The following is a 17,238-nucleotide window of genomic DNA, read 5'->3' as shown; positions in this document are numbered from 1 at the left end:
GGCAGCGTACGGGCAGCCTCACTGGGCCCACAGGCAGCGTACGGGCAGCCTCACTGGGCCCACAGGCAGCGTACGGACAGCCTCACTGGGCCCACAGGCAGCGTACGGACAGCCTCACTGGGCCCACATCAACGTGTAGCTGGAGCTAGTTGCGCTAAAGTTTGCTAGCTACATGAGGAATTCCAAATTATATATTTTACTTTGCGACACAATACACACACTTCAATTTGCTTCCCCGTACACTTTAAACGCACTTGTTTTTTTCATCTGAATACAGGTTGTTAAACTCAATCTAACTAACGTTGTCCATGTTCTTCGCTGTTGGTTTGCCGTGACCTGATCATCTGGCGTCCATGTTGTTATGTCGGTAAATCCCACCCATTTCTGGTGATTGGTCAATGCAGTAGCCCAATGACTTTACCAAGAACTGGCTCCTGTTTTCCTAGTTATTTTCTGTACAATAGATGGTAGGCTTTCAGATAATAAATAAACAAAAGTGTTTGTCCATTCAGCATCCCTTCAAACTTAAGGCTGTTTCTCAGAGGCAGATTTTCAGAAAATGCCCTGTACTTTCTAACGTCCAGAAAATAATTTTGCAACTCCTGGACAGTGCTGCAGTACGGCTGTTGTCAATCGTTACCTTGACAACATTAGCATTTGTATGTCACTAACCGGTTATTTCCATGTCTCAAACGAAGGACAGAGAAACTCAAAGCGCTCTTCTGGGAAGTGTGTTCACCTCCTCCCCATCACTCTCACCTCCCTCTGCACTCTGCGGCACGAACAGCACCCTATTCCCTATCTAGTGCACTACTTTTAACCAGGCTTCATAGGGCTCTGGTCAAAAGTAGTGCACTATTTAGGGAATATGGTAACATTTGAGACACATGCTCTGGCTCATTCCTATTGGAGGGTATTCAAGGTAGTTTGGAGGACAGCAGGACAGTAATACCATGCTAATGCCATGTGCCTCTCTCAGCTCTCTCTCTCAGCTCTCTCTTCTCTCTCTCTCAGCTCTCTCTTCTCTCTCTCTCAGCTCTCTCTCTCAGCTCTCTCTCTCTCAGCTCTCTCTCTCAGCTCTCTCTTCTCTCTCTCTCAGCTCTCTCTTCTCTCTCTCTCAGCTCTCTCTTCTCTCTCTCTCAGCTCTCTCTCTCAGCTCTCTCTCTCAGCTCTCTCTCTCTCAGCTCTCTCTCTCTCTCTCAGCTCTCTCTTCTCTCTCTCTCAGCTCTCTCTTCTCTCTCTCAGCTCTCTCTCTCTCTCTCTCAGCTCTCTCTTCTCTCTCTCAGCTCTCTCTTCTCTCTCTCAGCTCTCTCTTTCAGCTCTCTCTTCTCTCTCTCTCAGCTCTCTCTTCTCTCTCTCTCAGCTCTCTCTTCTCTCTCTCTCTCAGCTCTCTCTCTCTCTCTCTTAGTTCTCTCCCTCTCTCAGCTCTCTCTCTCTCAGCTCTCTCTCTCAGCTCTCGCTCTCAGCTCTCTCTCTCTCAGCTCTCTCTCTCTCTCAGCTCTCTCTTCTCTCTCTCTCAGCTCTCTCTTCTCTCTCTCTCTCTTCTCTCTCTCTCAACTCTCTCTCTCAACTCTCTCTCTCAGCTCTCTCTCTCAGCTCTCTCTCTCTCTCTCTCTCTCTCTCTCTCTCTCTCAGCTCTCTCTTCTCTCTCTCTCAGCTCTCTCTTCTCTCTCTCTCTTCTCTCTCTCTCAGCTCTCTCTTCTCTCTCTCAGCTCTCTCTTCTCTCTCTCAGCTCTCTCTTTCAGCTCTCTCTTCTCTCTCTCTCAGCTCTCTCTTCTCTCTCTCTCAGTTCTCTCTTCTCTCTCTCTCAGCTCTCTCTCTCTCTCTCAGCTCTCTCTTCTCTCTCTCTCAGCTCTCTCTTCTCTCTCTCTAAGCTCTCTCTTCTCTCTCTCTCAGCTCTCTCTTCTCTCTCTCAGCTCTCTCTTCTCTCTCTCTCAGCTCTCTCTTCTCTCTCTCTCAGTTCTCTCTTCTCTCTCAGCTCTCTCTTCTCTCTCTCTCAGCTCTCCTCTCTCTCTCAGCTCTCTCTTCTCTCTCTCTCAGCTCTCTCTCTCTCTCTCTCTCTCTCTCTCTCTCTCTCTCTCTCAGCTCTCTCTCTCAGCTCGCTATCTTTCTAAGCTCTCTCTCACTCACTCACTCACTCTCTCAGCTCTCACTCTCGCTCTCTACCAGTCTCCCTCCCTCCCTCTTCAGATCCAGTAGGTCATTAAAGTCAGCTATAAAACCATTAATAGCAAAATAGTTTTTTTTACATTGGATAAGAGTAGAGACTCAGAGCTAGAAAATGGTATATCATACACTACAGTTGAGGAACAATGAAAAAGTAATTCTGCTTTGTATGTTGATAAACTTGTAACCTCACTTTAGAGAAAATGGCATTTGAATGTTTTGGTACCTACTGGAGAGCTCTTCTTTGTCTACACCCATAACGTTGGCTAGCTTGCTAGCAACTTCCAGACACAAATGAGAGAACAGCTCACTCTGACCATTTTACTCCCCCTGGCAGAGCTGGTGAGGCTGTTTTCATGTTATCCAGAGCGTTGGTGACTGTAACTGTGCTGCTATATTTAATAAAAATAAAGACAAAACACACATCACGACAAGAGAGACAACACTACATAAAGAGAGACAACACTACATAAAGAGAGACAACACTACATAAAGAGAGACAACACTACATAAAGAGAGACAACACTACATAAAGAGAGACAACACTACATAAAGAGAGACAACACTACATAAAGAGAGACAACACTACATAAAGAGAGACAACACTACATAAAGAGAGACAACACTACATAAAAAGAGAGACAACACTACATAAAGAGAGACCACACTACATAAAGAGAGACAACACTACATAAAGAGAGACCACACTACATAAAGAGAGACAACACTACATAAAGAGAGACAACACTACATAAAGAGAGACAACACTACATAAAGAGAGACAACACTACATAAAGAGAGACATCACAACACTACATAAAGAGAGACAACACTACATAAAGAGAGACAACACTACATAAAGAGAGACAACACTACATAAAGAGAGACAACACTACATAAAGAGAGACAACACTACATAAAGAGAGACAACACTACATAAAGAGAGACAACACTACATAAAGAGAGACCACACTACATAAAGAGAGACAACACTACATAAAGAGAGACAACACTACATAAAGAGAGACAACACTACATAAAGAGAGACCACACTACATAAAGAGAGACAACACTACATAAAGAGAGACCACACTACATAAAGAGAGACAACACTACATAAAGAGAGACAACACTACATAAAGAGAGACAACACTACATAAAGAGAGACAACACTACATAAAGAGAGACAACACTACATAAAGAGAGACAACACTACATAAAGAGAGACAACACTACATAAAGAGAGACAACACTACATAAAGAGAGACCACACTACATAAAGAGAGACAACACTACATAAAGAGAGACAACACTACATAAAGAGAGACCACACTACATAAAGAGAGACCACACTACATAAAGAGAGACAACACTACATAAAGAGAGACAACACTACATAAAGAGAGACAACACTACATAAAGAGAGACAACACTACATAAAGAGAGACCACACTACATAAAGAGAGACCACACTACATAAAGAGAGACAACACTACATAAAGAGAGACAACACTACATAAAGAGAGACAACACTACATAAAGAGAGACAACACTACATAAAGAGAGACAACACAACACTACATAAAGAGAGACAACACTACATAAAGAGAGACATCACAACACTACATAAAGAGAGACAACACTACATAAAGAGAGACAACACTACATAAAGAGAGACCACACTACATAAAGAGAGACAACACTACATAAAGAGAGACAACACTACATAAAGAGAGACAACACTACATAAAGAGAGACATCACAACACTACATAAAGAGAGACAACACTACATAAAGAGAGACAACACTACATAAAGAGAGACAACACTACATAAAGAGAGACAACACTACATAAAGAGAGACAACACTACATAAAGAGAGACATCACAACACTACATAAAGAGAGACAACACTACATAAAGAGAGACAACACTACATAAAAAGAGACAACACTACATAAAGAGAGACATCACAACACTACATAAAGAGAGACAACACTACATAAAGAGAGACAACACTACATAAAGAGAGACAACACTACATAAAGAGAGACAACACTACATAAAGAGAGACAACACTACATAAAGAGAGACAACACTACATAAAGAGAGACATAAGACGACAACGACCTTTAACAGAATGTGACTGGCAGAACGAGTGTTGAATGTGGAGGATGAGGGCTGCAGTAGATAGGGGGGAGTGAGGCCTAAGAGGGGTATATAAATAAGCATCAACCAGTGGGTCTTGTCACGTGTATACAAAAATTGCCAGTTTACAGAGGAGTATAGAGCGCAGTATAGAGTGGGGGAGGTGTCCTATAAGGAGCATTGGTGGCAATCTGATGGCCGAACGGTAAAGAACATTTAGCCGCTCGAGAGCACCCTCACCTGCCGATCTATAAATTACGTCTCAGTAATCTAGCATGGGTAGGATGGTCATCTGAATCAGGGTTAGTTTGGCAGCAGGGGTGAAAGAGCATCGATTACGATAGAGGAAACCAAGTCTAGATTTAACTTTAGCCTGCAGCTTTGATATGTGCTGAGAGAAGGACAGTGTACCGTCTAGCCAAACTCCCAAGTACTTGTATGAGGTGACTACCTCAAGCTCGGTATCCTCAGAGGTAGTAATCACACCGGTTGAGAGAAAGGCATTCTTCTTGTGTTGTCCGGCCCAGGAGTGCGAAGGTGAACGGCAAGGCACTGGAACGACGAACCGCCCTTGCTGTCTCTGCATGACCGGTTCCCCTCTCTCCACTGGGATTCTCTGCCTCTGACCCTATTACGGGGGCTGAGTCACTAGCTTACTGGTGCTCTTCCATGCCGTCCCTAGGAGGGGTGCATCACTTGAGTGGGTTGATCACAGACGTGATCTTCCTGTCCGGTTTTGCGTCCCCTCGGGCTCATGCCTTGGTGGAGGAGATATTCATGGACTATACTTACCCTTGTCTCAGGGTTGAAGATATCCTTCTAGTGGTGTGGGGGCTGTGCTTTGGCAAAGTGGGTGGGGTTGTATCCTGCCTGGTTGGCCCTGTCCGGGGGTATCATTGGACGGGGCCACAGTGTCTCCCGACCCTCCTGTCTCAGCCTCCAGTATTTATGCTGCAGTGGTCTATGTCAGTCTGTTATATCTGGAGTATTTCTCCTGTCTTATCGTGTGTCCTGTGTGAATTTAAGTATGCTCCCCTAATTCTCTCTCCCTCCCTCTCTCTGCAGCTCTGGATGCCACTTACTGCATTGCAGAACCTACATTTCCTCTCATTTCCATCAAATCATTAGTGCCTGTGAGTTTTAGTATCCTAGAGTTCTAGAGATTCATAGAGTTCTAGAGTCCTGGAGTCTTAGACTTCTAGAGTGTCCAAGAGTTCTAGAGTGCCCTAGGGTTCTAGAGTGTCCTAGAGTTCTAGAGTGTCCTAGGGTTCTAGAGTGTCCTTGTCTTATACTGTAAGTCAGATCATGAATGGAGTCCAAACATATTAAGGCACTTACATTCCATATAAAATGAAAGATAAAACATGATATAACATTATTACACCACTGCATATCTACAGTTCAAAATGTATAATACCACCATACAACAATATTACAATGTATGTGTGTGTAGAGTGTATGTTTTAGCGTTTGTGTCTGTATGCGTGTGTCTGTACCTGTGTGTGTCTGTCTCTTCACAGTCCCCGCTGTTCCATAAGGTGTATTTTCTGATTCTACTGCTTGTGTCAGTTACCTGATGTGGAATAGAGCTCTATGTAGTACACTGTGCGCCTCCAATCGTCTGTTCTGGACAGAGCCTAACCTGTACAATACAAAACATTTTATCCACACAATGAGAATTAAAGATGGAATCCGCATTATTGGAAACGCGACTGTCCGCCCCACACCGCCTTTGTTATTGTTTTTGTTGATGAAACAGAGATGAGGAACGTTCAACCACTGCTGTTCTGTTGTGTTAAAACTGTGTTGGTTGTTTACTACTTTGTTGTTGTATTATCCCCAAACAGACTATGGACGTTTCACCATGAAGGATTCCAGATGGAAAGCTAATACTTAACTTCCTGTTGTTCTCACCGTTGCAGGACTATTTCACAGACCTGATCACCAACGACAGTGTCAACTTCTTCCGTATGTCCAAGAAGGTGTACCCTCACCGGCCAGTGATGATGGTCATCACCCACGCTGCCCCCCACGGGCCGGAGGACTCAGCCCCACAATACGCAGAGATGTTCCCTAATGCCTCCCAACACATGTGAGTTGCACACACTCACGTTCACGCACACACGCACGCTCACACACACACGCACGCTCACACACACACACACAACATACTGTATTTGTTTCAGCGAGGAGAGGAGAAGAGAAGAGAAGAGAAGAGGAGAGGAGAGGAGAGGAGAGGAGAGTAGAGTTTAGGGCTGATTTCCAGGTGTTATTGCTAATCTACAAAGCATTACATGGACTTGCTCCTACCTATCCCTCCGATTTGGTCCTTGTCCCTAGAATTTCTAAGCAATCAGGTTGATTCTTAATTCCTATGGTTCTGTTCCAGCAGCGTTCTGGTCTCTCAGGACAGGGCTAAATTAGGCCTCTCCATTGGTTGGAGTTGGGGGGTGTTACTAGACCCCTAAGTGCCTTAGGGATAGTCCCCTTTTCTCAATTTCCGCCTAATGACATACCCAAATCTAACTGCCTGTAGCTCAGGCTCTGAAGCAAGGATATGCATATTCTTGGTACCAATTGAAAGGACACACTTTGATGTTTGTGGAAATGTGAATTGAATGTAGGAGAATATAACACAATAGATTTGGTAGAAGAAAATACAAAGAAAAAACCAACCAGTCTTTTTCTACCGCCATCTTTGAAAGGTCCCAGTTATAGCATCACTCTGGTTGTAATTCCAATGGTGTCCACAAGATGGCAGCAGTGTATATGCAACGTTTCAGATGGAATAACTTGAAGTATGAGTGAACTACAAGACTTTTAGTGTGAAGTCACCCAGGTACATTTGGGCAAATCGTGAAGGAGACATTTACATTCACATTATATTTTTCTGCAAGAATATCCTCAAATCTATACACTTGGACTTTGATTCAGCTTTTCCAGTATTAGTAGCCATATTATAAGTTCAACATTTGCAAAACAACCAGTTTTCATAACTTCATAACTCTGAATATAATTCTTGTCCAAAATGAAAAGGCATGCTGTCGTACAAGCATAGAAGCTACATTCTACGACATATACATGATACTCCCGAAAAGCCCATCTCATTGGCTATCTAGCTAGCTTTGTTTGACCCCGATTGGTGCTTATTTGACCGAGATACAGTCGTTCAAGTGATGTCCGCCCGCATCATTGGCGTGTCATGAAGGCGTCGCTCTCTGACCAAATACGGTGTCCTATAGGATATACTACAGTCAAAAAGGACAAAATTCCACTGGTCTAATGTCCATTGCTTGTGTTTCTTGGCCCAAGCAAGTCTCTTCTTCTTATTGGTGTCCTTTAGTAGTGGTTTCTTTGCAGGAAATCGACCATGAACATTTCTGAGGCTGGAAAGTCTAATGAACTTATCCTCTGCAGCAGAGTTAACTCTGGGTCTTTCATTCCTGTGGCGGTCCTCGTGAGAGCCAGTTAACTCTAATGAACTTATCCTCTGCAGCAGAGTTAACTTTGGGTCTTTCATTCCTGTGGCGGTCCTCATGAGAGCCAGTATCATCATAGCACTTGATGGTTTTTGCAACTGCACTTGAAGAAACTTTAAAAGTTCTTGAAATGTTCCTTATTGATTGACCTTCATGTCTTAAAGTAATGATGGACTGTCGTTTCTTTTTGCTTATTTGAGCTGTTCTTGCCCTGATATGGACTTGGTCTTTTAACAAATAGCCCTATTTTCTGTATACCACCTCTACCTTGTCATAACACAACTGATTGGCTAAAACACATTAAGAAGGAAAGAAACTGCACAAATTAACTTTTAACCAGGCACACCTATTAATTTAAATGCATTCCAGGTGACTAACTCATGAAGCTGGTTGAGAGAATGCCAAGAGTGTGCAAAGTTGTCATCAAGGCAAAGGGTGGCTATTTGAAGAATCTCAAAAATAAAATAGATTTTGTTTTTCTTAACACTTTTTTGGTTACTTTTTTTGGTTACTACATGATTCCATATGTATTATTTCATAGTTTGGAAGTCTTCACAAATGTTCTCAATGTAGAAAATAGTAAAAATAAAGAAAAACCCTTGAATGAGTTGGTGTTGTAAAACTTTTGACCGGTAGTGTTTCTACCAATATATTGTGGCATCATACCAGCCTTTTCCAAAGTCTGATGTGTGGTGACTCCTCTCCTCTTCTCCTCCCCGACACTCCCCTCTCCTCCTCTCCTCTACTCCTCCCTTCCCCAACCCTTCCCTCCTCTCTCCTCCCCTCCCTCTCCTCTCTTCTCCTCCCCTCCCCTCCCTCTCCTCTCTTCTCCTCCCCTCCCCGACACTCTCTTCTCCTCCCCTCCCCGACACTCCTCTCTTCTCCTCCCCGACACTCTCCTCCCTTCCCCAACCCTCCCCTCTCCTCATCCCCTCCCCTCTCCTCTCCTCTCTCCTCCTCTCCTCCCATCTCCTCCTTTCTCTGCCCCTCTCCTCCCCTCTCCTACTCCTTTCCCCACCTCTCTCCTTCCCCCCTCTCCTCCTCTCCTGGAGGCTGGGTACTTCCAGGAAAACCAGTCATGTTGGGGTCAGGGGAATGAACCCAGCCCTTTTAGGAGAGTCCTACAGGACACACCTTGGACATCTGTCACGCTATACATTATACACAAGTTCTCTGCATGGCTGCGTCCCAAATGGTACACCATTCCCTATGGGACCTGTTCAAAGGTAGTGCACTACGTAGGGAATATGGTGCCATTGTGGACATCTAGCCTGGGTACTAAAGGGTGTTAGTCTGTGATTAGTTCACACCACAATACCAAGCTGTAGTTCACACCACATTAGCAAGCTGTAGTTCACACCACATTAGCAAGCTGTAGTTCACACCACATTAGCAAGCTGTAGTTCACACCACATTAGCAAGCTGTAGTTCACACCACAATACCAAGCTGTAGTTCACACCACATTACCAAGCTGTAGTTCACATCACACAATGCCAAGCTGTAGTTCACACCACATTACCAAGCTGTAGTTCACACCACATTACCAAGCTGTAGTTCACACCACATTACCAAGCTGTGGTTCACAATACCAAGCTGTAGTTCACACCACATTACCAAGCTGTAGTTCACACCACATTACCAAGCTGTAGTTCACAATACCAAGCTGTAGTTCACACCACATTACCAAACTGTAGTTCACACCACAATACCAAGCTGTAGTTCACACCACAATACCAAGCTGTAGTTCACACCACACCACAATACCAAGCTGTAGTTCACATTACCAAGCTGTAGTTCACACCACATTACCAAGCTGTAGTTCACACCACACCACAATACCAAGCTGTAGTTCACACCACATTACCAAGCTGTAGTTCACACCACACCACAATACCAAGCTGTAGTTCACACCACAATACCAAGCTGTAGCTCACACCACAATACCAAGCTGTAGTTCACACCACATTACCAAGCTGTAGTTCACATCACACAATGCCAAGCTGTAGTTCACACCACATTACCAAGCTGTAGTTCACACCACATTACCAAGCTGTAGTTCACACCACAATACCAAGCTGTGGTTCACAATACCAAGCTGTAGTTCACACCACATTACCAAGCTGTAGTTCACACCACATTACCAAGCTGTAGTTCACACCACATTACCAAGCTGTAGTTCACATTACCAAGCTGTAGTTCACATCACAATACCAAGCTGTAGTTCACACCACATTACCAAGCTGTAGTTCACACCACATTACCAAGCTGTAGTTCACAATACCAAGCTGTAGTTCACACCACATTACCAAGCTGTAGTTCACATTACCAAGCTGTAGTTCACATCACAATACCAAGCTGTAGTTCACACCACATTACCAAGCTGTAGTTCACAATACCAAGCTGTAGTTCACACCACATTACCAAGCTGTAGTTCACAATACCAAGCTGTAGTTCACACCACAATACCAAACTGTAGTTCACACCACACATTACCAAGCTGTAGTTCACACCACAATACCAAGCTGTAGTTCACAATACCAAGCTGTAGTTCACACCACATTACCAAGCTGTAGTTCACAATACCAAGCTGTAGTTCACACCACAATACCAAGCTGTAGTTCACACCACATTACCAAGCTGTAGTTCACACCACATTACCAAGCTGTAGTTCACACCACATTACCAAGCTGTAGTTCACACCACATTACCAAGCTGTAGTTCACACCACATTACCAAGCTGTAGTTCACACCACATTACCAAGCTGTAGTTCACATTACCAAGCTGTAGTTCACATCACAATACCAAGCTGTAGTTCACACCACATTACCAAGCTGTAGTTCACACCACATTACCAAGCTGTAGTTCACAATACCAAGCTGTAGTTCACACCACATTACCAAGCTGTAGTTCACATTACCAAGCTGTAGTTCACATCACAATACCAAGCTGTAGTTCACACCACATTACCAAGCTGTAGTTCACAATACCAAGCTGTAGTTCACACCACAATACCAAACTGTAGTTCACACCACACATTACCAAGCTGTAGTTCACACCACAATACCAAGCTGTAGTTCACAATACCAAGCTGTAGTTCACACCACATTACCAAGCTGTAGTTCACAATACCAAGCTGTAGTTCACACCACAATACCAAGCTGTAGTTCACACCACATTACCAAGCTGTAGTTCACACCACATTACCAAGCTGTAGTTCACACCACATTACCAAGCTGTAGTTCACACCACATTACCAAACTGTAGTTCACACCTCATTACCAAGCTGTAGTTCGCACCACAATACCAAGCTGTAGTTCACACCACATTACCAAGCTGTAGTTCACACCACATTACCAAGCTGTAGTTCACACCACATTACCAAGCTGTAGTTCACACCACATTACCAAGCTGTAGTTCACACCACATTACCAAGCTGTAGTTCACACCACATTACCAAGCTGTAGTTCACATTACCAAGCTGTAGTTCACACCACATAACTTGTAGTTGTTAGGTTCCCAGTTCCCATGCCATTTGGTACCATTCACAGGGAGCATTAAAAATGGCACCCTATTCCCTATGGGTCATGGTCAAAAGGAGTGTATTAAATATGTAATATGATGCTATTTGGAATGGAGCCCAAGGCAGTGGAGCAAGAGAGAGAAACACCTTGTGGCAGGAACGTTGATGACATTAACATCAAACCCTCCCCTTTCCATCGCTCCCTTCCAAACTACAGACGTCCGTTTTCATTTATGACAGACAGGGACTAGCTGTTTATTCACAGGTAGGGTCTATCTGGTTATTCACAGGTAGGGTCTATCTGGTTATTCACAGGTAGGGTCTATCTGTTTATTAACAGGTAGGGTCTATCTGTTTATTAACAGGTAGGGTCTATCTGTTTTATCACAGGTAGGGTCTATCTGTTTTATCACAGGTAGGGTCTATCTGGTTATTCACAGGTAGGGTCTATCTGTTTTATCACAGGTAGGGTCTATCTGTTTATTAACAGGTAGGGTCTATCTGTTTTATCACAGGTAGGGTCTATCTGTTTTATCACAGGTAGGGTCTATCTGGTTATTCACAGGTAGGGTCTAGCCACATCTAGACACCCATCCACACCCTCACCCACTCACACCCACAGACCAACCCACCCACCCACAGACCAACCCACCCACTCACACCCACAGACCAACCCACCCACCTACCCACAGACCAACCCACCCACCCACACCCACAGACCAACCCACCCACTCACACCCACTGACCAACCCACCCACACCCACAGACCAACCCACCCACTAACACCCACATACCAACCCACCCACTCACACCCACATATCAACCCACCCACTCACACCCACATATCAACCCACCCACTCACACCCACAGACCAACCCACCCACTCACACCCACAGACCAACCAACCCACCCACTCACACCCACAGACCAACCAACCCACCCACTCACACCCACAGACCAACCAACCCACCCACTCACACCCACAGACCAACCAACCCACCCACTCACACCCACAGACCAACCAACCCACCCACTCACACCCACAGACCAACCCACCCACTCACACCCACACACCCACCCAGTGGTGGAAAGATGACATACTTCACTCAAATTATAGATACCTTAGAAAGAGAAAGTTACAGAAGTGAAGTGAGTCACCCAGTAAAATAATACTTGGTTTTAAACAGCGTTAAGATCATCAATTATTAGCTTTACAGTCCAAGACTTGTAGTCTACTTGACATTGGGGTCTGGAGTCTAACACAGCTATTATTTTCTTAAACATGTGCCAACCCTCAAATTATTTATCTGAGCCAAAAGCAACAGGTCTGTCGTCTTGGTGTGAGAGGAGAGATAGTCAGGGGGAGTGAGGGAGGGAGAGAGGGGGTTAAAGAGAGAGAGAGACAGGGGAATGGAGAGAGCAGAGAGAGCGCAGAGAGAGAGAGCAGAGAGAGAGAGAGAGAGAGAGAGAGAGAGAGAGCAGAGAGAGAGAGAGCAGAGAGAGAGAGAGCAGAGAGAGAGAGCAGAGAGAGAGAGAGAGAGGGAGAGCAGAGAGAGAGAGGGAGAGCAGAGTGAGAGAGGGAGAGCAGAGAGAGAGGGAGAGAAAGAGAGAGACAGAGAGCGCAGAGAGAGACAGAGAGCGCAGAGAGAGAGAGAGAGCGCAGAGAGAGAGCGCAGAGAGAGAGCGCAGAGAGAGAGAGGGAGAGAGAGAGAGCAGAGAGAGAGCGGCAGAGAGAGAGCAGAGAGAGAGAGAGAGCAGAGAGAGAGAGAGCAGAGAGAGCAGAGAGAGAGAGCAGAGAGAGCACAGAGAGAGAGAGAGAGAGAGAGAGAGATTGATTGATTGATAAAAACAGCGGACAGAAGGGTAGAACCCACAGGCTGCTTCTCACATGACCTCATATTCCCTATATAGTGCACTACTTTTGATCAGGGCTCTGGACTAAAGTGGTGGACTATGTATGGAATAGGGTGCCATTTGGGATGCAGGCACAGACACCTGAGGAAGGCTGAGCCCTGAGAAATGAGAAAAGGTGTGTTTCTTACTGCTGAAACTTTAAAGGTTTTCTTTATGGTTAGTTGATGCTCTGATGGTTGTTCTATTTAGGGACATTTAAGACAGGTTCTGCTTCTCTTCAAGACAGGTTCTGCTTCTCTTTAAAACAGGTTCTGCTTCTCTTCCAGACAGGTTCTACTTCTCTTTAAAACAGGTTCTGCTTCTCTTCAAGACAGATTCTGCTTCTCTTTAAAACAGGTTCTGCTTCTCTTCCAGACAGGTTCTACTTCTCTTTAAAACAGGTTCTGCTTCTCTTCAAGACAGATTCTGCTTCTCTTTAAAACAGGTTCTGCTTCTCTTTAAAACAGGTTCTACTTCTCTTTAAAACAGGTTCTGCTTCTCTTTAAAACAGGTTCTGCTTCTCTTCAAGACAGGTTCTGCTTCTCTTTAAAACAGGTTCTGCTTCTCTTCCAGACAGGTTCTACTTCTCTTTAAAACAGGTTCTGCTTCTCTTCAAGACAGATTCTGCTTCTCTTTCAAACAGGTTCTGCTTCTCTTTAAAACAGGTTCTGCTTCTCTTCAAGACAGGTTCTGCTTCTCTTTAAAACAGGTTCTGCTTCTCTTCCAGACAGGTTCTACTTCTCTTTAAAACAGGTTCTGCTTCTCTTCAAGACAGGTTCTGCTTCTCTTTAAAACAGGTTCTGCTTCTCTTTAAAACAGGTTCTGCTTCTCTTCAAGACAGGTTCTGCTTCTCTTTAAAACAGGTTCTGCTTCTCTTTAAAACAGGTTCTGCTTCTCTTCCAGACAGGTTCTACTTCTCTTTAAAACAGGTTCTGCTTCTCTTCAAGACAGGTTCTGCTTCTCTTTAAAACAGGTTCTGCTTCTCTTTAAAACAGGTTCTGCTTCTCTTCAAGACAGGTTCTGCTTCTCTTTCAAACAGGTTCTGCTTCTCTTTAAAACAGGTTCTGCTTCTCTTTAAAACAGGTTCTGCTTCTCTTCAAGACAGGTTCTGCTTCTCTTCAAGACAGGTTCTGCTTCTCTTTAAAACAGGTTCTGCTTCTCTTCAAGACAGATTCTGCTTCTCTTTCAAACAGGTTCTGCTTCTCTTTAAAACAGGTTCTGCTTCTCTTCAAGACAGGTTCTGCTTCTCTTTCAAACAGGTTCTGCTTCTCTTTAAAACAGGTTCTGCTTCTCTTTAAAACATGTTCTGCTTCTCTTTAAAACAGGTTCTGCTTCTCTTTCAAACAAGTTCTGCTTCTCTTTAAAACAGGTTCTGCTTCTCTTTAAAACAGGTTCTGCTTCTCTTTAAAACAGGTTCTGCATCTCTTCAAGAAGGTTCTGTTTATTTCATAGCCTCTATATTGTAACGTCATTTTTTCAGTAGTCTCTTCTTCTTTATGTCCACTGAGATAAAAAATATATATAAAAAATAAAAACCACACAATGGGTCAAAATAAGATTTTCGACACATTTTTGGGTGTCTCCTCTCCTCCCCCCCGGTTATAACTCACACCAACCCCGTAAGTCCCCTCTCCTCCACACTCGCTGTATCGACAGACAGGCCTTGTTTGTAACCACTGCTGGTCTCCTCTCCTGTCGTCTCCGCAGCACCCCCAGTTATAACTACGCCCCCAACATGGATAAGCACTGGATCATGCAGTACACCGGTCCCATGAGACCCATCCACATGGAGTTCACTAACTTCCTGCACAGAAAGAGACTGCAAACACTCATGTCAGTGGACGACTCTGTACAGAAGGTAAGAGGATTTGTCTCCACCATTTTGTTTATTCATACGTCAATTCACATCCCTATGAGCTCATCTCCTCTAATTGGTCAGTGTGAATTCCAATACTGCTAACGATGATCGACTTTCTCTTTCTCTCTTCCATATGAAAATACCATTATCATTATTTAGAGTGGGGTCATAGAGTTTCTTAATTCTCTCTCTCTATTTCTGTCTTTCTCTCGGTCTCTCTCTCTCTCTGTCTGTCTGTCTGTCTGTCTGTCTGTCTGTCTGTCTGTCTGTCTGTCTGTCTGTCGCTCTGTCTTTCTCTCTGTCTTTCTCTCTGTCTGTCTGTCTGTCTGTCTGTCTGTCTGTCTGTCTGTCTGTCTGTCTGTCTATCTCTCTCTCTGTGTCTTTCTTTCTCTCTCTCTCTCTCTGTCTGTGTCTCTCTCAAAGCTTACTTTGGATATGAAAATAATAAGAATTAAAATTGTCAACGGGACAACAGTAACCAAGGGTCACAATAACCATACACTGAACAATAACAATAAGCATACAGTAGAGGACATGTGCAGGTTGATTGGTCAGTCAGACACTGTCCCTCCACCTATGGCAGGCAGCAATGTAGTGCTCTGCCAACTCACAACTCTCTGCATCCTCCCCCAACAGGACGGGTAGCCTTTTCTCATCAGAGAGGTCTTTAACCTTGAATAAGGGTTTCACATTTGGGGAAAGGACACTCTCTAATTGTTTTATATTTTTGACATTTTGTCAGGAAATGCAGCTCCGTCTCAGGTTCTGCTGTGGTTCAGTGGTTGCACAGCCTTTCCTCTACAGGGAGCCAGGTTCTGCTGTGGTGCAGTGGTTGTACAGCCTTTCCTCTACAGGGAGCCAGGTTCTGCTGTGGTGCAGTGGTTGCACAGCCTTTCCTCTACAGGGAGCCAGGTTTTCCTGTGTCAACCCTTCTCAATGGCAAGGCTGTGCTCACGGAGCCTGTACTTTGTCAAGGTTTTGATCAGTAACCGTGGTCAAATAGTTAGCCACGGTGTACTGTAAATTTAGGGCCAGATAGCACTGCATTTTGCTTTGTGCATTTGTTTCACAATAAGTAATGTGGTGTTGTTTTGACTGTGTTGTAATTTGGTTTATTCTGATTGGTTGGATGTTTAGGTCTTGAGGCTTCAGTGTGTTAGTAGAACAGGTTAGTGAACTCAGGACTAGCTGGATGAGGGGACTGAGGCTTCAGTGTGTTAGTAGAACAGGTTAGTGAACTCAGCCCCAGGACCAGCTGGATGAGGGGACTCTTTTCTTTGCTCAGCTCTTGGCATTGCAGGGCTTGGTAATGATATGAGAGGGGGTCACTGTATTTTAGATGTTTCCAAAACTTTATTGTTCTTTTTTGAGTTTTTATTATAGATGGATATTGGCCTAATTCTGCCCTGCATGCATTGTTTGTAGTTTTCCTCTGGACATGTAGGAGAATCTTACAGAACTCTGCATGCAGGGTTTCAATGGGGTGTTTGTCCCATTTGATGAAATCTTGTTTTGCAAGTGGGCCCCACACCTCGCTACCATAAAGTGCAATTGGTTCAATGACACATTCCATTAGTTTTAGACAAATTTTAATAGGTATTTCAATTTGAATTAGTCTTTTAATGGCATAGAATGCCCTGTGTGCTTTCTCTCTCAGTGTCTCAGGGGTACTGTCACGCCCTGACCTTAGAGAGCCGTTTTATTTCGGCGTGATGGGTGTGGGCATTCTATGTTTTGTTTTTCTATGTTTCTTTATTTCTATGTTTTGGCCAGGTATGGTTCTCAATCAGGGACAGCTGTCTATTGTTCTATCTATCTACTTAGGTAGCCCTTTCCCCTCCTTTCTTTGTGGGAAGTGAACTTTGTTTGTGGCACATAGCCCTTACGCTTCACAGTTGTTTTGTATTGTTTATTGTTTTTGTCGGCGTCATCCTAAATAAAAGGAATATGTACGCTGACCACGCTGCGCTTTGGTCCTCTTCATTTGACGGCCGTGACACTCAGTTCATTCACTGCTTCATTAAGGTGTCCAGTTGTGCTTATTTTTAAACCTCAGTAATTGTAGTGTGTACAGAACTTTAGTCTAATTCCCTGAGATCTGGATCTTCTCTGGAAAATCATTATTATTATGTTTACTGCCAGGGCCCAGGTCTGGCAGTACTGCTCTAGCAGG

At 44.1% G+C, this 17,238-nt stretch overlaps 1 protein-coding gene across 1 annotated transcript in view; it reads left to right on the top strand.

Moving 5' to 3' along the window:
* The window catches only part of LOC139420589 (extracellular sulfatase Sulf-1-like), an 83,334-nt gene that overhangs the window by 29,547 nt on the left and 36,549 nt on the right, over positions 1-17,238 (top strand). The window contains exons 6-7 of the mRNA XM_071170775.1: positions 6,236-6,405; positions 14,915-15,065. Of these exons, the coding sequence (XP_071026876.1) occupies positions 6,236-6,405; positions 14,915-15,065 (321 nt within the window). The remainder of the gene's footprint in view (positions 1-6,235; positions 6,406-14,914; positions 15,066-17,238) is intronic.

This window comes from Oncorhynchus clarkii, chromosome 11, assembly GCF_045791955.1.
Source record: "Oncorhynchus clarkii lewisi isolate Uvic-CL-2024 chromosome 11, UVic_Ocla_1.0, whole genome shotgun sequence".
In the NCBI taxonomy this organism is placed as follows: domain Eukaryota; kingdom Metazoa; phylum Chordata; class Actinopteri; order Salmoniformes; family Salmonidae; genus Oncorhynchus; species Oncorhynchus clarkii.
Note: the sequence above shows the minus strand (reverse complement) of the source record. Positions and strands in the feature narration are given on the sequence as shown.